The sequence below is a fragment of the Bombina bombina genome, chromosome 1 (assembly GCF_027579735.1).
Source record: "Bombina bombina isolate aBomBom1 chromosome 1, aBomBom1.pri, whole genome shotgun sequence".
Classification (NCBI taxonomy): domain Eukaryota; kingdom Metazoa; phylum Chordata; class Amphibia; order Anura; family Bombinatoridae; genus Bombina; species Bombina bombina.
The window spans coordinates 299538685-299564373 of NC_069499.1; the positions used below are offsets into that span (position 1 = coordinate 299538685).

The 25689-nt window shown below is 39.8% G+C and overlaps 1 protein-coding gene across 1 annotated transcript in view; it reads left to right on the forward strand.

The window, feature by feature from the left end:
• The window catches only part of ADCY5 (adenylate cyclase 5), a 344935-nt gene that overhangs the window by 10964 nt on the left and 308282 nt on the right, over positions 1–25689 (forward strand). The window contains exon 2 of the mRNA XM_053698067.1: positions 17804–17925. Within this exon, the coding sequence (XP_053554042.1) occupies positions 17843–17925 (83 nt within the window). The 5' untranslated portion in view covers positions 17804–17842. The remainder of the gene's footprint in view (positions 1–17803; positions 17926–25689) is intronic.

Consider the following 25689-nt stretch of genomic DNA (forward strand, 5'->3'; position numbering starts at 1 on the left):
AGGTTGGAAGGACAGCACTTCAAGGGATCCAGTGGGGCTCTACTAAAAATTGGAACAAAAGTATCCCTTTATTCAGGGTTTTGGTTCTGGGGCTTTTCATAAGGCAATTTAGGAGAAAGAGGCTGACTAAGAGAGTGTTTTTTTGTGATAAATGGCATCTTTATTAATGAGTGATCAAAGCTGAAAAGGGGATCAGTATTAACTTTTCCAATATTGAAGTGTTTCATTTTTTTTTATATTTGGGGATACTTGATCTGACAATCCGTTAGTTACAGGTTGTCAGATTTTTTATTCCGTATTTCTCTGATACGATCAAGCAATTATGGTTGCATTTCTTTTTAGATATTGCGGTCATATTGACCGCTCCCCGCACTTCCGGCTTTCGACTTCTTGTCCGATTGGAAAGCGGAGTTACTTTCCTCCTCTACACAGTCAAGAGAGGGATCTCTGTGGAGTGGTTTAACTCCATTATCACTCTGTCCAAATTTTAGAAGGGCATGACCGGAAGAGTCTTTCAAAGATGTGATCTAATTCCTGCAGTAAGATATAACTCTGGTCTTCAGTGGCTAAGCCCTCTACATATGAGGTTATTGAGGTCTGTTTTGTATCTAATAAAGAATTTATTTAAAGGCAAAGAACGCCTTTTTTCTGTCTATGTTATTCTACTCTTGGGATCAGATTACTAGATATGGTCTTTGAGTGAGATAATCTTTGCTAATTCTCTTTTCTAACTGTTGGTGCTGTTTAGAGGCTCGATTCTTACGCCTATACAGTTTTTATCCCATATATTTAGACAAGATTTTTTTTTTCAAAAGTTAAGGAACCCTTTGCGGGGCCTTCTTTCTCTCAGGATTATATTGTCCGTACCATGCCTCAATCTTTTCTCCTTCATACTCTTTATTTGTGCACATGCAGTGCCCTGCAGCTCTTCTCAACAACCTCCTGGGGGGGTTTATTTTCAGGAAAATTTTGCTGCTCAATTATCTTTTGCAGTTTTCAGCAGCCCTTATCAGCTTTTCCTAGGCTAGTAAGAGAGGTAATCTAAAAACATTAATTGATGATGCCGCTTAAATCAGCACTAGTCAGCCTCGCTAATTTTTTTTGACGAAGATCATTTCTCAGTGGCTTCTGAGGGAGTAATCTCTGACTCTGAGTCTGTAAAAAAGGGATGTTAGTCCTAATACAATTGGATCCAGAGGAGGTCAATTTCATATTTTAATCTGCAGCACCCTCAGATTACTTTTAAAATAGGTTCTTGCTTCTTTAAGGACTTTGACTCTACTGTCGCTGAGACTCCTAAAAGGTCTATTACAGAGTGTTTGATGTCATCCCTTACTCTGTAGAAGTTTTTCCAGCCAGTTCCAGACCGTTATGATGGAAATTATAGCACAGGAGTAGGAAATGCCAGGGATTCCTTTTTCTCCGTCCCCTGTTTTTCAAAAAGTTGTTTCCTGTTGCTGATTCTGTATGTGATTTAATGGCGCACTGTATCTAGGTAGAGGGAGCTTTCTCTACTTTAGCCTAGAGAACTACATCCCTATTGAGGACTAGTGCTTCTTTTATGGATCCCATGGATAAGAAGCTAGAGGTTTCTTAAGAAAAATGTACATTCACCAGGGGTTATAATGGCATCCAGTTGCAAGTATTGCTTACAGTTGCGGGTGCAGTATCTTATTGGTGCGATGCCCTGTCTGACCTAATTTCAGAAGAGTCTACTTTACAGGAGATCCAAAGATAGGATCAAGACTCTAAAGCTTGCTAATACGTTTATCTGTGATTACAGCATGCAAGTGGTTAGACCTAAGAGTCAAGATTTCTAGCCTGGCAGTTTTAGCTCGTAAAGCGCTGCTGGTTGATATCTTGGTCTGCTGATGTAACGTCCAAATCCATACTTCTGTCTTTGCCTTATAAAGGCAAGACTTTTATTTGGTCCTGGTCTAGCTGAGGTCTTTTCGAGATCGCTGGGGGAAAGGGATCTTTCCTTCCTCAGGACAGGAAGAATAGACCCAAGGGTCTCCAGAATTCTAATTTTCGCTCCTTTTGTCTCTTTAAAGGACAAAAGTCTCCCTCTTCCTCCTCCAAGCCAGAACAATCCAAAACTTCATGGAGATCCAGTCAACCTTGAAATAGGGGGAAGTATCCAAGAAACCTTCCACTGATTCTAAGTCAGCATGGAGGGGCCGCCCCCGATCCAATCTTGGATCTAGTAGGGGCCGTTTTTCTTTTTTTAGTCAGACTTTAGATCCGCGATGTTCCAGACTCTTGGGTCGTGGAAATATTTTCTCACTGTTACAGGTTAGGATTCAAGCCTTGCTCCCCCAGGGGCAGGTATTTCCTGTAGAGGTTACCTGTAAACCTGTCAAAGATGAGAGGCCTTCTTACCTCTGCGTAAAGGACCTATCTTCCCTGGGAGTGATTGTTTTCCGGTTTCTGTTAGAGGAACAGGGCCAAGGAATTTATTCAAACTTGTTTGTGGTTCCAAAAAGAAAAAAAGAGGGAGTTTTCCCATTCATCTTAGACATAAAGTGTCTCAATAGGTTTCTCAAAGTTCCTTCCTTCAAGATGGAAACTATTCGGTCCATTCTACCCTTAGTTCAGGAGGGTCAGTTCATGGCTACAATAGACCTGAAGGACGCGTATCTTCATGTTCCCATTCACAGGGAACATCACCATTTTCTACGCTTTGCCTTTCTGGACAACACATCCAGTTTGTTGCCCTTCCTTTGGTCTTGCTATAGCTCACCAACATTTTTACAAGGGTTCTAGGGGCTCTTTTTGCAGTGGTTAGATCTCAGGGAATATCATTGGCGCTTTACCTGGATGATATCTTGGTTCAAGCGTCATCTTTTCATCTAGCAAGATCTCATACAGGGATGTTGTTGTCTATTCTACTTTCACTTGGGTGGAAGGTTAATCTGGAAGTGAGTTCCCTAGTACTAAACACCAGGGTGTGTTTCTTAGGAACAATTAAGATTCTGTATCCATTAAGTTTTTTTTCTGACAGATGTCAGAAAATCCATACTTCTGGTTTCTTGGTCGTTCTTTTCAGGCCTCTGTCCGTCCGTCAGTGGCTCAGTGTATGAAAGTATTTAGTGTGCTAGTTGCTTCCATGGACATCTTTCCTTTTGCTTGGTTCCATCCTCTTCAAACTTTTCAACAAGAGACTCTCTATCTTTCTGCATCTCACAGGACCATCTGTCTCAGGGGTACATGCTTCCTAATACTTTCATGGGTGATTGTGACCAACGGTCGCCAGCCTTTTCAGGCTGGGGAGCAGTTTGGGATTCTTTTAAAGCTCATGCTCTTTGGACTCTAGAGGAGTCTTCGCTTCCCTTCGCTTGAGAGCATTTTCAATGCCTTAATAGCCTTGCCTCATCTAGCTTTCCGTCAGACTTATCAGTTTTCAATCGGACAATACCTCCTCGGTAGCATTCATCAATTTCCAGGGAGGAACTCTGAGTTCCCTAGCAATGAAGGAGGTGACTCGAATTCCTCCAGTGGCGGAGTCTCAAGATTGCCTTCTCTATGCTATTCACATCCCAGGAGTGGACAACTGGGACGTGGATTTTCTGAGCAGGCAGACCCTTTCATGCCGAGAAGTGGGCTCTCCACCCAGAGGTTTTTCACAATGATAACTCTCATGTGGGGGGTTCCGAAGTTGGATCTAACGGTGTCACGTCGAAACACCAAGCTTCCAAAGTATGTTTCAATATCAAGAGATTCTCGAGCCGCTCTGATAGACACTCTGGCGGTGCCTTGGAACTTCAGTATGGCGTACCTGTTCCCAATGTTTGCTCTCCTTCCTTGAGTCATTGCTCATATCAGTCAGCAGAGGGCGTCTGTGATTCTAATAGCTCCTGTCTGGCCTTGCAGGATCTGGTTTGTGGATCTGGGATGATGTCATCTCTTCCACCATAGAGGTTGCCTCTGAGGGAGGACCTTATACTTCAGGGTCCCTTCCTCCACACAACTCTAGATTCTCTGAAGCTGACTGGAGATTAAACGCCTAGTCCTTGACTAGGCTTGGTTTTTTCTGAGAAAATCATTGAAACTATGCTTCAGGCTCGTAAGAATGTTACTTGTAAGGTTTTTCTTGGAGTCGAGTGAGGGTTCTTCACATTCTGTCCTTTCTTCAGGAGGGCCTGGAGAAAGATTTGTCAGTCAGTACTCTAAAGGGTCAGATTTTCTGCACTGTCTATTCTTTTGCCCTAACGTCTGGCAGATCTGCCAGATGTTCAATTTTTTGTTCTGGCCTTGGTCAGAATCAGGCCTTTGATTAATTCTTTTGCTCCTTCCTCGGGCCTTAACCTGGTTCTTAAAGTTTTGCAGCAGGCTCCGTTTGAGCCTATGCATTCAGTTGATATTAAAGTGTTATTGTGAAAAGATTTGTTTCTACTTGCTATTTCGTTTGCTCGCAGAGTTTCCGAGCTTTCGGCTCTGCAGTGTGATTCCCCTTACCTTATTTTTCATGCGAATAAGGCGGTCCTTCGTACTAAATTGGGATTTCTTCCCAAAGTAGTATCGTATCGCAGCATCAATTAAGAAATTGTTGTTCTTTTCTTTTGTCCAAATCCTTCTCATTGAAGGAACATGTGTTACACAACCTGGATGTTGTGCATGCTCTAAAATTTTATCTACAAGCAACTAAAGTTTTTCGGAAGTCTTCTGCCCTGTTCATTGTTTTCACTGGTAAGCGTAAGGGTCAAAGGGCCACTACATCTACACTTTGGCCTCTAGTTATGAAGCTCCGTACTTACCTGCCTTCGCCGGCACCAATACGCTCGCCTAAGCTCGCCTCACATCGCCGCCGTGGACCTGAACACGCTCGCCAAAGTTATCAATAAATCTGTCAAAAAGCTGCGCACCAAGTACGGGGCGATGAGCAGCGGACTGTGATAGTTATCAATCATCAATCTCGCTGCTCTTCGGCTTTTTTACAGCTTTATTGATACCCCTGTCACTAAGCACTCACACTATACTATACTGTTCTACCCCCTATACCGGCACCCCCGGAGCCCCCCGCAACTAAATAAAGTTATTAACCCCTAAACCGCTGCTCCATGACCCCGACGCAACTATAATAAATATGATAAAACCCTAAACCGCCGCTCCTAGACCCCGCCTCAATTATAATAAATATATTAACCCCTAAACCGCCGCTCCCGGACCCCGCCGCAACTACAATAAATATGTTAACCCCTAAACCGCTGCTCCCGGACCCCGCCGCCACCTACATAATACTTATTAACCCCTATCCTGCCCCCCCCTATACTACCCGCCACCTATAATAAATTTTTTAACCCCTATCCTGCCCCCCCATACTGCCGCCACCTAAAATAAATTTATTAACCCCTATCCTGCCCCCCCTACCACCGCCGCCACTATAATAAAATTATTAACCCCTAAACCTAAGTCTAACACTAATCCTAACACCCCCCCTAACTTAAATATTAATTAAATAAATCTAAATAATGTTACTCTTATTAACTAAATTAATCCTATTTAAAACTAAATACTTACCTATAAAATAATCCCTAATATAGCTACAATATAACTAATAGTTACATTGTAACTATTTTAGGATTTATATTTATTTTACAGGCAACTTTGTATTTAATTTTAACTAGGTACAATAGCTATTAAATAGTTAATAACTATTTAATAGCTACCTAGTTAAAATAAAGACAAATTTACCTGTAAAATAAAAACTAACCTAAGTTACAATTACACCTAACACTACACTATCATTAAATAAATTATTCCAATTTAAAACTAAATACTTACCTGTAAAATAAACCCTAAGATAACTACAATGTAATTAATAATTACATTGTAGCTATCTTAGGATTTATATTTATTTTACAGGCAACTTTGTATTTATTTTAACTAGGTACAATAGCTATTAAATAGTTATTAACTATTTAATAACTACATAGCTAAAAGAAATACAAAATTACCTGTAAAATAAATCCTCACCTAAGTTACAATTAAACCTAACACTACACTATAATTAAATTATTTAAATAAATTAGCTACCAATACCTACAATTAAATACAATTAAATAAACTAAACTAAATTACAAAAACAAACACTAAATTACAGAAAAAAAATATTACAAGAAGTTTAAACTAATTACACCTAATCTAAGCCCCCTAATAAAATAAAAATAAAAAAAAAAATAATAAAAGTCCCTACCCTATTCTACATTACCAAGTAACCAGCTCTTTTACCAGCCCTTTAAAAGGGCTTTTTGCAGGGCAACGAATGGCTGGTCCTTTAAATGACGTCATCCAAGATGGCGTCCTTCGAATTCCGATTGGCTGATAGGATTCTATCAGCCAATCGGAATTAAGGTAGGAAAAAATCTGATTGGCTGATGCTATCAGCCAATCAGATTGAAGTTCAATCCGATTGGCTCATTGGATCAGCCAATCGGATTGAACTTCAATCTGATTGGCTGATTGCATCAGCCAATCAGATTTTTCCTACCTTAATTCCGATTGGCTGATAGAATCCTATCAGCCAATCGGAATTCGAGGGATGCCATCTTGGATGACGTCATTTAAAGGACCAGCCATTCGTTGGGTAGTCGTCGTGCAGATAGGATGTTCCACGCCGGAGGTCTTGAAGATGGAGCTGCTCCTCATTGGATGGATGAAGATAGAAGATGCCCGCTTGGATGAAGATGTCTGCTGGTCCGGATGTCCTCTTCTGCCCGGATAGGATGAAGACTTCTGCCGGTCTGGATGTCCTCTTCTGCCCCATCGGATGAAGACTTCGGCCCGGCTGGGTGAAGACGACTCAAGGTAGGGAGATCTTCAGGGGGTTAGCGATAGGTTTATTTAAGGGGGGTTTGGGTGGGTAATTTAGTTTAGTTTATTTAATTGTATTTAATTGTAGGTATTGGTAGCTAATTTATTTAAATAATTTAATTATAGTGTAGTGTTAGGTTTAATTGTAACTTAGGTTAGTTTTTATTTTACAGGTAAATTTGTCTTTATTTTAACTAGGTAGCTATTAAATAGTTAATAACTATTTAATAGCTATTGTACCTATTTAAAATATATACAAAGTTGCCTGTAAAATAAAAATAAATCCTAAAATAGTTACAATGTAACTATTAGTTATATTGTAGCTATATTAGGGTTTATTTTATAGGTAAGTATTTAGTTTTAAATAGGAATAATTTTAGTTAATAAAAGTAATATTATTTAGATTTATTTAATTAATATTTAAGTTAGGGGGGTGTTAGGGTTAGTGTTAGACGTAGGTTTAGGGGTTAATCATTTTATTATAGTGGCGGCGGTGTATTAGCATATGAGACAGCAGGACAACAGCCTCCTAGAGATTTACGGTTCATTCAACTAGGGCTGTCTCTACTTCCTGGGCTTTCAAAATAAAGCATCTGTGGAACAAATCTGCAAGGCGGCCACTTTGTCCTCATTGCATTCTTTTTCCAAATTCTACAAATTTAAAACTTTTTCCTCAGCTGAGGCTTTCTTTGGGAGACTAGTTCTTCAAGCGGTAGTGCCTTCTGTTTAGGTCCGCCTGTCTTGTTCTCCCTCCCTTTCATTCTGTGTCCTCTAGCTTGGGTATTGGTTCCCACTAGTAATTGGAATGAAATCATGGACACTCCATGCCATAGGAAAGAAAACAAAATTTATGCTTACCTGAAACATTTTTTTCTTTCCGGGCATGGAGAGTCCACGACCCACCCTTATTTCCATTTAAGACCGCAAATTTTGGTATAAACCTCAGGCACCTCTATACCCTTGTGTTATCTTCTTTTTCCATTTTCCTTCGGACAAATGACTAAGGATTATGGGTAAGGGAAGTGACACTTAACAGTTCTGCTGGGGAGCTCTTTGCCTCCTCCTGCTTGAATTCCCACTAGTAATTGGAATGAAATCGTGGACTCTCCATACCCGGAAAGAAAGAAATTTATCAGGTAAGCATACATTTTGTTTTTTATTTAATCATAAATTTTAAATATGTTTTATGGATATGCAACAGTGCTCCTTTAGTAAATGTTAAATTAAAGTAAACATAAAAATAAATAGATTGTGTTAAAACAGAACTTAGAGATTCTCATTGTAGCCACTGACTTTAGTGAGATATTGCACAACTTAAGTTCTACTGTCACAGGAGTTCTGTAGCAATAATCCTCAACTGAGCATGGGCAAGAAACTGACTGCAGCTATTGTACGTGTCTCCTTGCCACCAATTCAAAGATTGAGATACTCCTTTGCCTTCCTGAACAGAAGTAATGGAAACATATTTTTTGAAGAATTTCCCCTTTGGCCTTTCTAGAGAATATGGGAGATGCACAGACTTTGAAATACATTATCATAAGCATTATTACTCTTGGTAATGTGAAGGTAATTGTCTTTCTATATGTATACAGTACTCAAAAAATATTATTGATTGTGCAGATTAAAACCTATTTTTTAATTAATTTGTTTCATAGAATCTGTTAAGAGCAGTTTATTTGAACATTTTTTTCAGTAAAATATCTATTTAAGAAATATTTTTAATAACTTCATTTGATTTTAATAAATGTATTAAAGGGACACGAAAATCAAAAAAAATTATTTCATGATTCAGATAGAGTTGCAGCCACAAATCAGCAGCTACTGATCAACAAAGGATATAAAGAGACCCAATTAAATTAGATAATAGTAGTAAATTGGAAGTTGTATAAAATTGCATGCTCTATCTGAATTATGATAGAAAAATAATGGGTTTCTTGTCCCTTTAAGGCTGCAAATAATTTTTGTCCCAATCTGCCTGTCTGTTTCTTGTGTTTAAAAATACATCTCTTTTTAGAAATCTCATATATGGTATACAGTGACACTTGACAGAGAGCAGAATCCCCCATTTTTTCTGTTAAAAGTAAAAGATAAGAAAACGCATCAGATCAGATACATGTTGTGATATATTCTGGTTAAGATCACTGGATTGCATATTTGCTGAGCCACACGTTATCATGTTGCATGTTGACAAACTGCATGAAATTTAGGAATGGAAAATGCAGGTCATATATAAGATGTACAAATTATACATAACCAGTGGCTGAAATATAACTGATTCATATTTATGAAAATAGGACCAAAAATCATATGGCTATGGCTCTAAACGGCAAACTCAATAACCGTTACCTTTCCTGACTGTGCATCAAGTAGAAGATTTTCTTCCTTGCAATTAGCTTGACCACAACCGAATTGCATAATCAAAAAAGTACATGATAAAAAGACATTGAAAAAGCACTTAAGGCCTGATGATCTAAAGGTCTCTTTACTTTTATTTCCCTGGTAGAATTATCTAAAGCCGCTTTTTACCCAAATGAGCAGTAGATTTTTTTTTTTTTAACAACAAATTTAAAAGTTAGTGAAATTTTCCTGCGTCATGTGACAGCCAATCAAAAAATGTTCAATACGTATATACTGTGACTTCTTGCACATGCTCAGTAGGAGCTGATATATCAGAAAGTGTGCATATACAGGGAGTGCAGAATTATTAGGCAAGTTGTATTTTTGAGGATTAATTTTATTATTGAACAACAACCATGTTCTCAATGAACCCAAAAAACTCATTAATATCAAAGCTGAATAGTTTTGGAAGTAGTTTTTAGTTTGTTTTTAGTTATAGCTATTTTAAGGGGATATCTGTGTGTGCAGGTGACAATTACTGTGCATAATTATTAGGCAACTTAACAAAAAACAAATATATACCCATTTCAATTATTTATTTTTACCAGTGAAACCAATATAACATCTCAACATTCACAAATATACATTTCTGACATTCAAAAACAAATCAGTGACCAATATAGCCACCTTTCTTTGCAAGGTCACTCAAAAGCCTGCCATCCATGGATTCTGTCAGTGTTTTGATCTGTTCACCATCAACATTGCGTGCAGCAGCAACCACAGCCTCCCAGACACTGTTCAGAGAGGTGTACTGTTTTCCCTCCTTGTAAATCTGACATTTGATGATGGATCACAGGTTCTCAATAGGGTTCAGATCAGGTGAACAAGGAGGCCATGTCATTAGATTTTCTTCTTTTATACCCTTTCTTGCCAGCCACGCTGTGGAGTACTTGGACGCGTGTGATGGAGCATTGTCCTGCATGAAAATCATGTTTTTCTTGAAGGATGCAGACTTCTTCCTGTACCACTGCTTGAAGAAGGTGTCTTCCAGAAACTGGCAGTAGGACTGGGAGTTGAGCTTGACTCCATCCTCAAGCTCATCTTTGATGATACCAGCCCAAACCAGTACTCCACCTCCACCTTGCTGGCGTCTGAGTCGGACTGGAGCTCTCTGCCCTTTACCAATCCAGCCACGGGCCCATCCATCTGGCCCATCAAGACTCACTCTCATTTCATCAGTCCATAAAACCTTAGAAAAATCAGTCTTGAGATATTTCTTGGCCCAGTCTTGACGTTTCAGCTTGTGTGTCTTGTTCAGTGGTGGTCGTCTTTCAGCCTTTCTTACCTTGGCCATGTCTCTGAGTATTGCACACCTTGTGCTTTTGGGCACTCCAGTGATGTTGCAGCTCTGAAATATGGCCAAACTGGTGGCAAGTGGCATCTTGGCAGCTGCACGCTTGACTTTTCTCAGTTCATGGGCAGTTATTTTGCGCCTTGGTTTTTCCACACGCTTCTTGCGACCCTGTTGACTATTTTGAATGAAACGCTTGATTGTTCCGATGATCACGCTTCAGAAGCTTTGCAATTTTAAGAGTGCTGCATCCCTCTGCAAGATATCTCACTATTTTTGACTTTTCTGAGCCTGTCAAGTCCTTCTTTTGACCCATTTTGCCAAAGGAAAGGAAGTTGCCTAATAATTATGCACACCTGATATAGGGTGTTGATGTCATTAGACCACACCCCTTCTCATTACAGAGATGCACATCACCTAATATGCTTAATTGGTAGTAGGCTTTCGAGCCTATACAGCTTGGAGTAAGACAACATGCATAAAGAGGATGATGTGGTCAAAATACTCATTTGCCTAATAATTTTGCACTCCCTGTAAAAGGATTGTGCGCAAGTTGGGAATAAAACCTGTATATTTTTTATTCACACACAATTTCATAAAGTATTCCACATTTTTTAAAATGTATTTATAAAAATCAAGGCTCCCAACCCTGATTACAAGATAATAAAAAAACTAAACAAACAAAAATACACTGCTTATATGTCCTCATGGGGAAGCCTCCAAAATGTCATTATTAGCTTTGATTAAGGGCAATTTATATCTAAGGATGGAACTGAACAAGAGATTCTTTCCTTCTTGGTACATTGAGCAAGGCCGTATCTCTCCTCTATTCACACTAGCATGTATTTTGTAGCTGAAAGTGTCTAGAAAATGTACTAATTTCCTCAGATTTAAATAAAACATTTTTAGTTTGGTCAGACATTTAGGGGGTTTAAGAATTAATGTTTATTCCTATGCAGACTAAGTGGACTTCTGCTAGATCAGTGTTTCTCAACTCAAGTCCCCAAGTTCCACTAAGATGTCAGCTTTAAATGATGTTCTTACCAGAGGACAGATGAGTACAATTTAATGACTGAGCAACTGGTCATAAGAAGCAGGGAATTACTTAAATCTGACCTATTAGAGCTACTGTAGATGAGAATCCTGTCCAAGAGGAACCATAGTTGTACTTGAATTCCAATTAGACCGGTAATACCGTGGGCTACTGCAGCAACACAGTAATACACCTTGGAAGAAACATAACATACATATTCTAGAGACCTGCACAAAAAAGTAAGCCTAAATGTTGGAATCTAGAAATAATATTTCTCTTGTAAGATGTATCGAGTCCACGGATTCATCCATACTTGTGGGATATTCTCCTTCCCTACAGGAAGTGGCAGAGAGAGCACCCACAGCAGAGCTGTCCATATAGCTCCTCCCTTAGCTCCACCTCCAGTCATTCTCTCTGCCTGCTTAACTGCTAGGAAGGGCAAAGGGAGTGTGGTGACAAAAACGTTAGTTTTTATTTTCTCAAGCAAAAGTTTGTTATTTTAAATGGTACCGGTGTGTACTATTTACTCTCTGGCAGAAAAGGGATGAAGAGTTCTGGAAGGAGGATGATGATCTTAGCATTTTGTAACTAAGATCCACTGCTGTTCTCACAAGGGCTGAAGAGTACAGGAAAACATCAGTTGGGGGAACAGTTTGCAGGCTAAACTGCATTAAGGTATGTTCAGTCTATTTTTTTTCTAGACAGACTGTGTTATTTCTAGAAAAGGCTGGCAATATCACCATGAGGGAAAGGTAAGCTGTATTCAGTAAAAGAGAAATCCAAGCTTGCATAAAGGGCTCATAGTTACTGGTGACACTAATAGGAAAAAACGTTTTGGTTTAGTTACAAATAAAACGTTTTTTGAGGGACTTTAAGGGGTCTTTGTGGCTTGTTTAAGGGTTATTAACCCACATGGCTAGTTTAAGAAACACTCTGTGGTGTTTTTTAGGCCCCATAACTTCGAGTGAGGTGGGAGGGGCCTATTTTCAGTTGCACAGTTTATTAATATTTACCTCAGAAGAATCCAGCTACTTCTCCAGAGATTCCTGCTGTATTTGAGGCCTGTAAAGAAGTTTTTCCCCCCACAAATCGTTCCTAAAGGGCAGGTAGGCGCCACAGCAGAGCTGTGGCAAGGTGCTGAACGTTATTTTACCGGTTTTGAAGTTTTTTCAATCCGGTTTTTACATTAATTAATTGTTTATTTGCATAGTTGTGCAAAGTTACTAAGGCTTTATGATGCTACTGTAAAATTTTTGTTGTGTTTACTGCTTTTTTACACTGTTTTGCAGAGTTTGTGCAGCTTTTTTTCTCTTAAAGGCACAGTACAGTTTTTGTTTAAAGTGTTATTTACTTTGATTAAAGTGTTTTCCAAGCTTGCTTGTTACATTACTAGCCTGTTTAACATGTCTGACACCAAGGAGAATCCTTGTTCTATGTGTTTAGAAGCCATTGTGGAACCCCCTCTTAGAATGTGTCCCACTTGCACTGATATGTCTATAAATTATAAAGAGCATATTTTAGCACTTAAAAATATTGCAATAGATGATTCTCAGTTAGAAGGAAATGAGGGTTTAGCATCTAGCTCTCCCCAAGTGTCACAACCAGTAACGCCCGCCAAGTACCTCTAGTGCGTCTTATTCATTTACTTTACAAGACATGGCCACAGTTATGAATAAAACCCTCACAGAGGTTTTCTCTAAACTGCCTGGTTTACAAGGACAGCGTGTCAGCTCTGGGTTAAGAACAAATTCTGAGCCGTCTGACGCTTTAGTAGCCGTATCCGATATACCCTCACAATGTTCTGAAGTAGGGGTAAGGGATTTGTTATCTGAGGGAGAGATTTCTGATTCAGGAAAGACGCTCCCTCAGACAGATTCTGATATGACGGCCTTTAAATTTAACTCTGCTTATTGCTCAAGGAGGTATTAGCTACTCTAGACGATTGTGACCCTATAGTGGTCCCAGAGAAATTGTGTAAAATGGACAGATACTTAGAGGTTCCTGTTTACACTGATGTTTTTCATCAGTCCCTAAGAGGATTGTGACTATTGTTACTAAGGAGTGGGATAGACCAGGTATTCCGTTAGGTCCCCCTCCTGTTTTTAAGAAAATGTTTCCCATATCTGACACCATACAGGACTTGTGGCAGACTGTTCGTAAGGTGGAGGGAGCTATTTCTACTATTGCTAAGCGTACAACTATACCTATCGAAGACAGTTGTGCTTTCAAAGATCCTATGGATAAAAAATTAGAGGGTCTCCTAAAGAAAATTTCTGTTCATCAAAGTTTTCTTCTCCAACCTATAACTACAGCAGCTGCTTTCTGGTTTGAGGCTCTAGAAGAGGCTCTCCAGGTGGAGACTCCATTAGAGGATATTATGGATAGAATTAAGGCCCTTAAGTTGGCTAATTCTTTCATTACAGATGCCGCTTTCCAAATGGCTAAATTAGCGGCAAAGAATTAAGGGTTTGCCATTTTAGCACGCAGGGCGTTATGGCTTAAGTCCTGGTCTGCTGATATGTCATCAAAATCTTAATTGTTGAACATCCCTTTCAAAGGAAAGACCCTATTCGGGCCTGCACTGAAAGAAATTATTTCAGACATCACTGGAGGGAAAGGCCATGCCCTCCCTCAGGATAAAACAAATAAGATAAGGACCAAACAAAATAATTTTCATTCCTTTCGGAACTTCAAGGGTGGTCCCGCTTCAGCTTCCCCTGCAGCAAAGCAAGAGGGGAATTCTGTCCAATCCAAGTCAGTCTGGAGACCTAGCCAGGCTTGGAACAAAGGTAAACAGGCCAAGAATCCTGCTGCTGCCTCTAAGACAGCATGAAGGGGTAGCCCCCGATCCGGGACCGGATCTAGTAGGGGGCAGACTCTCTCTCTTTGCTCAGGCTTGGGCAAGAGATGTTCACGTTTCCTGGGCTTTAGAAATTGTGTCCCAAGGATATCTTCTGGACTTCAAAGACAACACCCCCCAAGGGGGAGATTTCACATTTCTCAATTGTCTGCAAACCAGACAAAGAGAGAGGCGTTCTTACGCTGTGTAGAAGACCTACATACCATGGGAGTTATTCGCCCAGTTCCAAGAGCGGAACAAGGGCTAGGTTTTTACTCCAACCTGTTTGTGGTTCCCAAAAAAGAGGGAACTTTCAGACCAATCTTGGATCTCAAAATTCTAAACAAATTCCTCAGAGTACCATCTTTCAAGATGGAGACTATTCGGACTATTCTTCCTCTGATCCAGGAGGGTCAATATATGACTACCATGGACTTAAATGATGCGTATCTACACATGCCTATTCAAAGAGATCATCATCAATTCCTCAGATTCACCTTTCTGGACAGGCATTACCAGTTCGTGGCCCTTCCCTTTGGGTTGGCCACGGCTCCCAGAATTTTCACAAAGGTGCTAGGGTCCCTTTTGGCGGTTCTAAGACCACTGGGTATAGCAGTGGCGCCTTATCTAGATGACATCTTATTTCAGGCGTCGACTTTCCAGCTAGCCAAGTCTCACACAGACATCGTGTTGGCTTTTCTGGGACCTCACGGGTGGAAGGTGAACATAAAAAAGAGTTCTCTCGTCCCTCTCACAAGAGTTTCCTTCCTAGGGACTCTGATAGACTCGGTAGAAATTAAAATATTTCTGACGGAAGTCAGAAAATCAAAACTTTTAATCACTTGCGAGCTCTTCATTCCATTCCTCGGCCATCAGTGGCTCCGTGTATGGAGGTAATCGGACTTATGGTAGCGGCAATAGACATAGTTCCTTATGCCCGCCTACACCTCAGACCACTGCAACTATGCATGTTCAAACAGTGGAATGGGGATTATGCAGATTTATCTCCTCAACTGCATTTGGAGAGATTCTCTTCTCTGGTGGTTGTCTCAGGACCACCTGTCTCAGGGAATATGTTTCCGCAGGCCAGAGTGGCTCATAGTAACGACAGATGCCAGCCTGCTAGGCTGGGGTGCAGTCTGGAAATCCCTGAAAGCACAGGGCTTATAGTCTCGGGAGAAATCTCTCCTCCCGATAAACATTCTAGTACTGAGAGCGATATTCAATGCGCTTCAGGCGTGGCCTCAGCTAGCCGCGGCCAAATTCATCAGATTTCAGTTGGACAACATCACGACTGTAGCCTATATCAATCATCAAGGAGGAACACGGAGTTCTCTAGCGATGATGGAGGTAACCAAAATTATCCGATGGGCGGAAGATCACTCTTGCCATCTCTCAGGAATCCATATCCCAGGGGTAGAGAACTGGGAGGTGGATTTCCTAAGTCGTCAGACTTTTCATCCGGGGGAGTGGGAGCTCCATCCGGAGGTATTTGCCCAGCTGACTCAGCTATGGGGCACACCAGAATTAGATCTGATGGCGTCCCGACAGAATGCCAAACTTCCGCGTTACGGTTCAGGTCCCGGGATCCCCAGGCGGTACTGATAGATGCTCTAGCAGTGCCCTGGTCCTTCAATCCAGCGTTTGTATTTCCACCGTTTCCTCTCCTCCCACGTCTGGTTGCCAGAATCAAGCAAGAGAGAGCTTTGGTGATTCTGATAGCACCTGCGTGGCTATGCAGGACTTAGTATGCAGACCTGGTGGAAATGTCATCTGTTCCAATGAGGCAGGACCTTCTAATCCAAGGTCCGTTCAAGCATCCAAATCTAATTTCTCTGCGTCTGACTGCTTGGAGATTGAACGCCTGATTCTATCAAAGCGTGGTTTCTCTGAGTCTGTCATTGATACCCTGATTCAGGCTAGAAAGCCTGTCACCAGGACAATCTATCATAAGATTTGGCGCAAATATCTTTGTTGGTGTGAATCCAAGGGATACTCATAGAGTAAGATTAGGATTCCTAGAATTTTGTCTTTTCTCCAAGAAGGATTGGAGAAGGGATTATCAGATAGTTCCTTAAAGGGACAAATATCTGTTTTGTCTATTCTTTTACACAAACGTCTGGCAGATGTCCCAGACGTTCAAGCATTTAGTCAGGCCTTGGTCAGGATCAAGCCTGTATTTAAACCTGTTGCTCCGCCATGGAGCCTAAACTTGGTTCTTAAAGTTCTTCAAGGGGTTCCATTTGAACCTATGCATTCCATAGATATTAAGCTTCTATCTTGGGAAGTTTTGTTTTTAGTAGCTATCTCTCGAAGAGTTTCTGAGTTATCTGCTTTACCATGTGACTCACCTTATCTTATTTTCCATGCAGATAAGGTGGTTTTACGTACCAAACCTGGATTCCTTCCTAAGGTTGTTTCTAATAGGAATATCAATCAGGAAATTGTTGTTCCTTCGCTGTGTCCTAATTCTTCTTCAAAGAAGGAACGTCTGTTGCACAATCTTGATGTGGTTCGTGCTTTAAAGTTCTACTTACAAGCAACCAAAGATTTCCGTCAAACATCTTTATTGTTTGCTGTCTATTCTGGTAAGCGGAGAGGTCAAAAGGCTATGGCTACCTCTCTTTCTTTTTGGCTGCAAAGCATCATCCGTATGGCTTATGAGACTTCTGGCCAGCAGCCTCCTGAAAGAATTACTGCTCATTCTACTAGAGCAGTGGCTTCCACATGGGCTTTTAAAAATGAGGCTTCTGTTGAACAGATTTGTAAGGCGGCGACATAGTCTTTGCTTCATACTTTTTCCAAATTTTACAAATTCGATTCTTTTGCTTCTTCGGAGGCTATTTTTGGGAGAAAGGTTCTACAAGCAGTGGTGCCTTCCGTTTAAGGAACCTGTCTTGTCCCTCCCTTCATCCGTGTCCTAAAGCTTTGGTATTGGTATCCCACAAGTATGGATGAATCCGTGGACTCGATACATCTTACAAGAGAAAACAGAATTTATGCTTACCTGATAAATTTCTTTCTCTTGTGATGCATCGAGTCCACGGCCCGCCCTGTCTATTTAAGACAGGTAGTACATTTTTATTTAAAAACTTAAGTCAGCACTGCACCCTATAGTTTCTCCTTTTTCTTCCTAGCCTTCAGTCGAATGTCTGGGGGTGGAGCTAAGGGAGGAGCTATATAGACAGCTCTGCTGTGGGTGCTCTCTCTGCCACTTCCTGTAGGGAAGGAGAATATCCCACAAGTATGGATGAATTCGTGGACTCGATACATCACAAGAGAAAGAAATTTATCAGGTAAGCATAAATTCTTTTTTTTAATGCGTTCACTTACAGAGGTTTGCAATTATCACAATACGATGTGCACTTTTGAGCTATACTTTATATACTAAAGCAACCTGATTATTTGCTTGTCCATTTTTTACCCTTAGGAACGTCTTCTGCTGTCTGTGTTGCCTCGCCATGTTGCCATGGAAATGAAAGCAGACATCAATGCTAAGCAGGAGGATATGATGTTCCACAAGATTTATATCCAGAAGCATGATAATGTAAGGTAGGAAAACGTGGGAAACATGATGTCACCAAACACAATCAGGGCCCTTTCTGGATGGAATTGAGATCACCTTACTGTTTCTCTCATCTGCCATTTTCTGTCTCTGTCCTTTTTCGTCTGTCTCTCATTGGGATTTTCTCTGTCACTCTTTCGATCCTCCATCCCTCTTCCTGTCTCTTTCATCTCTTCACTTCATTAAATCTGTTCACCATTTCCATTTACTGTCTGTTCCTCTTGCTATCACTGTTAATTTTCCCTTTGATGTTGCTGTTCTTTTTATCACTAGATTTTTTCTCTATATACGTTTCCTTACTCTTTCTCTACCCTCTCTTCACCTTTTATCTCTCTGTCCTCCATTACCTTTGCCCCCGCAGATGTAATATTCACCATTCTCTTTCTGTCCTCCTTTCTCTTTAACATCTCTCTCCTGTTTCCCTGAAATTTTCAATCCCCTTTTTAATGGAATTTTGGTCCACCCTTAACCTGGGTGTTGGTTATATGTACATTTTTTTTCTTAGCTGTTTATTCCACATTGGAAGTGTCTCTATCTCCCTTCGCCATCATTTCTCTATCCTCTACCACAGCTGTCCTCCATCCTTTTCTTCTGTTCTGTCTTGGAAGCCCTGTGCTCTCTTTTTAATTTAAATTTGTCAAGCCTTCCCTCTCCCATCTTACGCGATAATTAATTACTTTGTCTAACCTTCCCTCCCCTCACACTCATTTTACATTCCTTAACATTGACTGTTCTTCTAAACCTTCCACTTCCTGTCTTTCTTTATACTTTCTTACCTTGTCTCTACTTCTCCGCCCCTTACTGTTTAAGTTCTCCCTGTCCCACTCACACTTTGCTTTTCCAGTTTCTGGCTTACTTTTTGCTAAAGCACAGACCTTTTATTTTTCATCAGGTAGTTACTATGGTGCATCTATAAAGCTGACTTATAAATAAAAACTCTGATAAAACAACATTTTGACCTGTTTGGGCATTAAAATAACTTCCTGGTATCAAGCTGAAGCAATTATTGTATAGAGCCAAAGATGTAACTAGACCTCACAGTTTTAAATTGGCAAAAGCTGAATCAGCAGCCACAAATGGGAAGCTGCTTCTCTATGAGTGTGAGTCATCTGAGTCATCCTTACCCCTTGGTTCATCTGGTTGAGATGATACACACTAGGGTAGCTTTTCTGTTCGAATACTGTGGTCGGTTTTTCTGTACAGCAACACTGTGTTGGCTACCATATTGTAAAGGCAAATCCATACATGCCCCTTACATTTTGAGTTATGCAGGGTGGCACACTGAGGAGCTAGACATGATGTAGCTGGAGCATGGGCCCCGCTACTGAATGCAGGGTCAGGTGGGCCCTCTAGAGGTGTAGAGACCTTTGAGATCCCTGTAGTTACACCCCTGCATAAATCTGAGAACTTACTATTAAATACTAACCAAGTAAATGATTAATGTGTTATAACAGGGAAGCACTAATATGTGTATGTGCTAACACTGCTCTAAACTATCCTGCATGTTCCTAAATCCAGCTCTGAGTCTCTGGAATTCATTGCATTATGAGGAACACTAAAAGGTTGTGAAATTATTTAGTATAAGGGGATGTTTATATGATTCCTATGATAAAAAGTTAACTATAATTTCTTCCTCGCTTCAGATTTATGAGGACATATGTGTTGGAATATACTATATACAAAAAGTGTGCCCCATTGTAATACACTAATACAGTGTATCATTACAGAAACAATTTTGCAGCTAACTATAATGTAATGTGTTATACCAAGAGATTGTCAGCCAGTGGGTTGAGGTTATTTCTCAGCAGTACATTTTGGCAAGTGATTGATTACATGCCATTTGTTACTTTTCAGAAGCATTCAGGATAATTATATGTTTAGGCATGCACATTACCAAATTTAAGCATGCACTCTTTGTGCTTTTACATATGTGGCCAAAAGTATTGGTACCCTTGCATTTTAAAGTATTGGTACCCTTGCATTTTAAAGTATTGGTACCCTTGCATTTTAAAGTATTGGTACCCTTGCATTTTAATGTATTGGCACCCTTTTATTTTAATGTATTGGTACCCTTGCATTTTAAAGTATTGGCACCCTTGCATTTTAAAGTATTGGCACCCTTGCATTTTAAAGTATTGGCACCCTTGCATTTTAAAGTATTGGCACCCTTGCATTTTAAAGTATTGGCACCCTTGCATTTTAAAGTATTGGTACCCTTGCATTTTAAAGTATTGGTACCCTTGCATTTTAAAGTATTGGTACCCTTGCATTTTAAAGTATTGGCACCCTTGCATTTTAAAGTATTGGCACCCTTGCATTTTAAAGTATTGGTACCCTTGCATTTTAAAGTATTGGCACCCTTGCATTTTAAAGTATTGGCACCCTTGCATTTTAAAGTATTGGCACCCTTGCATTTGAATGTATTGGCACCCTTGCATTTTTTAGAGAAAAACACAAAAAAGCCAGACAGGAGTTTGCCAAATACTTATTGACAAGCCACAGTCCTTCTAGGAGAATGTTCTTTGGGCATATGAAACAAAAGCAGAGCGTTTTGGCAAATAACAAAAACACCATGTTAGCTTTTAAAGAAAAGAATACTATCCCTACTGTAAAACAAGGAGGAGACTCAGTAGTTGCTTTGCTGCCTCTGGAACTGGGTGCCTAGAATCTGTGATATCTAGAATGTGAAGCTACAGATATTGGGGCCGATTTATCAAGTGTCGGGCAGACATCGATAAATGCAGACAACATACGCTGTCGGGACTTATCATTGCACAAGCATTTTGTGTGAAATGCTTGTGCAATGCCGCTCCCTGCACATTCGCGGACAATCAGCTGCTAGCAGGGGGTGTCAATCATCCTGATCGTATACGATCGGGATGATTGCTATCCGCCACCTCAGAGGTGGTGGATGAGTTAAGGAGCAGCGGTCTTATGACCCCACTGCTTCTTAACTTTTGTTTCTGGAGAGCCTGAAGGCTCGTGCGGAAACTGCTGCATTCGCAGCATGATCATTCGGCCCCATTGTCTATAGCTAATGCAACAATAAGGTGCAAAAATAACACAACATATAAACAATGAAGTTATATGATACAAAGATACTCCCCTTAAAAAGAAGATCGCTGCCAGGACCACTGATACAAGAGGCCTAAACAAATAGGGGTGCTGTGCGTCAGGGGTTCGAATGTATGCACCTTAACTATTTGCTGAAAAAGCTTATCCACAATAGTGCATTACGTAATTCCCAATATAGACACTATCTGGAAAATACTCACAGGAATACTTTGAAATCAACGGCTTTTATTTCAGTTGAATAAATACAGGACCAAGCTCTGTTGTGAAGACTGAAGAAGCTCAGTATACACTTTACATTAAAACACTTTACATTATGTAATCCTAATTTTTATAAATAACACTTTTGTTTTTACCGTTTTTATTGCTTCCTCCACCCCCTCCATTTTCTCTTTCTGTAGTGTAGTGATGTAGAGTGGTCCCAATTGGAAAAAAGGATTTCATGTCCCTTTAATCCCTTTTCTGTGGGTTACATGCAAGCAACAGTCCATTCATAAAATTGCATTAAAGGCACAGTCTACTCAATAATTTTTATTGTTTAAAAAGATAGATAATCCCTTCATTACCCATTCCCCAGTTTTGCATAACCAACACAGTTATAATAATACACGTTTTACCTCTGTGATTACCTTGTATCTAAGCATCTACAGACTGTCCCCTTTTTTCAGTTCTTTTGACAGACTTGCATTTTAGCATTCAGTGCTGACTCATAGGTAACTCCACAAGAGTGAGCATAATGTTTTCTATATGGCATACATGAGCTAACACTGTCTATCTGTGAAAAACTGTCAAAATGCACTGAGATAAGAGGTGGCCTTCAAGGACTTAGAAATTAGCATATGAACCTACTTAGGTTTAGCTTTCAACAAAGAATACCAAGAGAACAATGCAAATGTGATGATAAAAGTAAATGGGAAAGTTGTTTAAAATGACATGCCCTCTTTGAATCATGAACATTGACTTTTGACTAGACTGTCCCTTTAAACAATGAGCAAACTAGTAACTTTTTATTTTTTGTCTATTTTGACTAGTAATTGTGATATAGATAGATAGTATTTAGTAATTAATGGTATAGCTTTCCTGTATTCAAGTCAACTACCTGGGTGTCAGTATATTATACACACACATACACTGTGTGTGTGTGTGTGTGTATGTTAATGTGTGTTTGTGTGTACATTTGTGCATGTTTGTGTGTGTATGCCGTGTTCCTACATGCATGTTTGTGTTTCCCTTTCTATACACGTGAGAGATTGCATGTGCGTGCATGAGTGTGTGTTTATGTGGATGCGTATGTATTTGCGTGAGTGTGCACTTTTGTTTTTGTGTGTGTGTGTGTATTAGGGGAGGTGTACCCAGTCCAGTCTATTGGGCCACAATAAATGAATAAAAGCACAAAATTAAAAAACTCCTAGTTCATGGATCCATGAATCATACAATAAAATGCGATAAAATAAGTGTGGTTAACACTATATATACAATGGATGATAAAAAATAGACAAATAAAATGACTTGGTAAATATAGTAGATGCCGCAGAGAATGAAAATACTAGAAATGCAAATGCAAACAAATAATATAAAAACAATGATCAAAAAATATCCAGGAATAAGTGTCCAAAAAAAATCACTGCAAGTAACCCCTGGTGAAAATATACAAATCCTCAATAATGTGTCAGAGTGGTTATAACAAAGTGTCCTATTGTGGCAAGGTGTCCTAAAGTGGCAGTCCAATACAATGAGTGTAATACCAAAAATAGAAAAAAGCTTGAAACTAGTTCAAAGGTGAATCAATAAAATTATAGTTCAAAAGTGAAGCGGTGCAAAGAAAAAACAAAAAACAAAAACAGAATCCAATTTGTGTTGAAATCTTTTCCTCCTGTTTTCTTCCACTGTGGGATGGCGAATTCACAGGACAGAAGAGGAACCCATGTGAAAAATGCCTAAACTGTGTATTGCAATAAACATAAAAAATACCTGTGGGAAAAAAAGAAGAAAAGGTATTTTTTTATGTTTATTGCAATACACAGTTTAGGCATTTTTCACATGGGTTCCTCTTCTGTCCTGTGAATTCGCCATCCCACAGTGGAAGGAAACAGGAGGAAAAGATTTCAACACAAATTGGATTCTGTTTTTGTTTTTTGTTTTTTCTTTGCACCGCTTCACTTTTGAACTATAATTTTATTGATTCACCTTTGAACTAGTTTCAAGCTTTTTTCTATTTTTGGTATTACACTCATTGTATTGGACTGCCACTTTAGGACACCTTGCCACAATAGGACACTTTGTTATAACCACTCTGACACATTATTGAGGATTTGTATATTTTCACCAGGAGTTACTTGCAGTGATTTTTTTGGACACTTATTCCTGGATATTTTTTGATCATTGTTTTTATATTATTTGTTTGCATTTGCATTTCTAGTATTTTCATTCTCTGCGGCATCTACTATATTTACCAAGTCATTTTATTTGTCTATTTTTTATCATCCATTGTATATATAGTGTTAACCACACTTATTTTATCGCATTTTATTGTATGATTCATGGATCCATGAACTAGGAGTTTTTTAATTTTGTGCTTTTATTCATTTATTGTGTACTATTAAATATCAGCTGTTAACCCATACACCTAGCCTCCGTTAGTTGGCGCCTGGTCACTCCCTTCTTTTATTAACCATTTTCTTGGTGATAGCTAGGTCATCACCCCTCCCGGGCCTATAGGTGTTAGCTGGCATTTGAGTACCTACATACCTTTCCCAGTCTATTGGGCCTATCTATCAAGCTCCGAATGGAGCTTGATGCTCCGTGTTTCTGGCGAGCCTGCAGACTCGCCAGAAACAGCAGTTATTAAGCAGCGGTCACAAAGACCGCTGCTCCATAACCTGTCCGCCTGCTCTGAGCAGGCGGACAGACATCGCCGGAATTCAACCCGATCGAGTACGATCGGGTTGATTGACATCCCCTGCTGGCGGCCCATTGGCCGCGAGTTTGCAGGAGCGGCGTTGCACCAGCAGCTCTTGTGAGCTGCTGGTGCAGTGTTGAATATGGAGAGCGTATTGCTCTCCATATTCAGCGAGGTCTGGCGGACCTGATCCGCACTGTCTGATCAGGTCCGCCAGACTTTGGTAAATATAGGCCTATAAGTGCAGTTTATTTCCATATGTTTACATTCTGAAGTCTAGTTTAGGCCGTATAGGCTGTTTTTTGAGCCTATGCGGCTTCCGAAGTCTGTAAATACAGACCCACTTTCATTTGCACCGGCTTCCACCAAAAATACCACGGACGCGCTGCGGGTTCCATCAACACTACCACAGGGATCCGACATCAGTTACATGCACGGAGCTGAACCAGGCTTTCCAAAGTGTAAGTTTGGATATACTTTACCTTGTTAATCTAATGTCTAATACAATAAGAGAAGTCTGTATCTGTATCCAAATACAGCCACTACAGCAAATTCTGGATAAATATGACTTGGATTACAAATAATAGAAAAGGAAACACTGTTGCCTCTTATTGCAGACTGCAACACACTACATACTCTGAGTTTGATTTTAAGTATCAACTTTATTGTATTATGGTTTTATGTTATGTTGATTCAAGAATTTTTATAGTGAGCATTGTATAATTAAATTTATATTAACTTTTACAAAATGGAATTAATATTCTATAACAACCAGTTTTCTATATATTAATTTTTCCGATATATGAGACCTTTTTTGATATATGAATTTTTGCAATATGTGGTTTTAACCTTTTAACAAAGCGAATACCTGCTTAGTGTCTCTATAGAGTTATTACCCCTCTAATATTTCTGCGATAACACTTCCTCTATCCTATCGTTTTCACATCATATTTTAGCAGTCATTCTTACTAAAGTCTGTCAGCGTAAAAATATCATTTCTAAAACTAGTTGCTCTCTGATAAATTCTTTAGGGATTTTTATCTTTATTTTTGCACATATAGTGTAAAAAATCCAGCGCTTTTTTCTACCCCTAAAACATACATTCTGAAGTCTACCATCCGAAAATCCAGGTCCTCTTCTGCGGCCTCCTCTCCACAATCTTCATCCATGCCGGGGCTCTCTTCATCCTTCTTCAGCCAAACAGCAGGGGCCCATCTTTATGGAGACTAGCTTCAATTACAGAGAAAATTATTTTATTATTAATATTTTTAAAGATTGCTGTACATGCATAGCTATGCTTGTCTAGTGATTAAAATTAACTTTAAAATTGTATTTTTGTCTGTGTGCGGGTGCGTTTGTGCATAATTTTATAATTCTGCAATTCTAATAATTAAACCACAAGCATTTCAAACTTCATTCTTTCAAAAACGTAATGACATTGAATGTGGGGGGGGGGGGGTCATCTTAAAGTTATGCCAAGGGGGAGGCCCACTTTGTAAGACTTTGAAAGCCACTGGCGTAGATCCTGCTGGCAATATTTGGCGTATGCCTATAGAGAAACTATTTTTTATTGTCAGTGAACGCTCTGTCTTTGCCATGTAGGGCCCCCCCCCCTACCGCAGGAAAATGTTGATGAGGGGGTATGCGGGTGTTGACATCACACTCCCATTGACTTCTATTGGAGAGATATCGCCGCTCACCGACACTGCTCGGCCTCACCCCTTTTCTTTGAAAATATCACCCTGGTGATGCTGGCGAGCGCTTTCAATGTCAGCCTGAT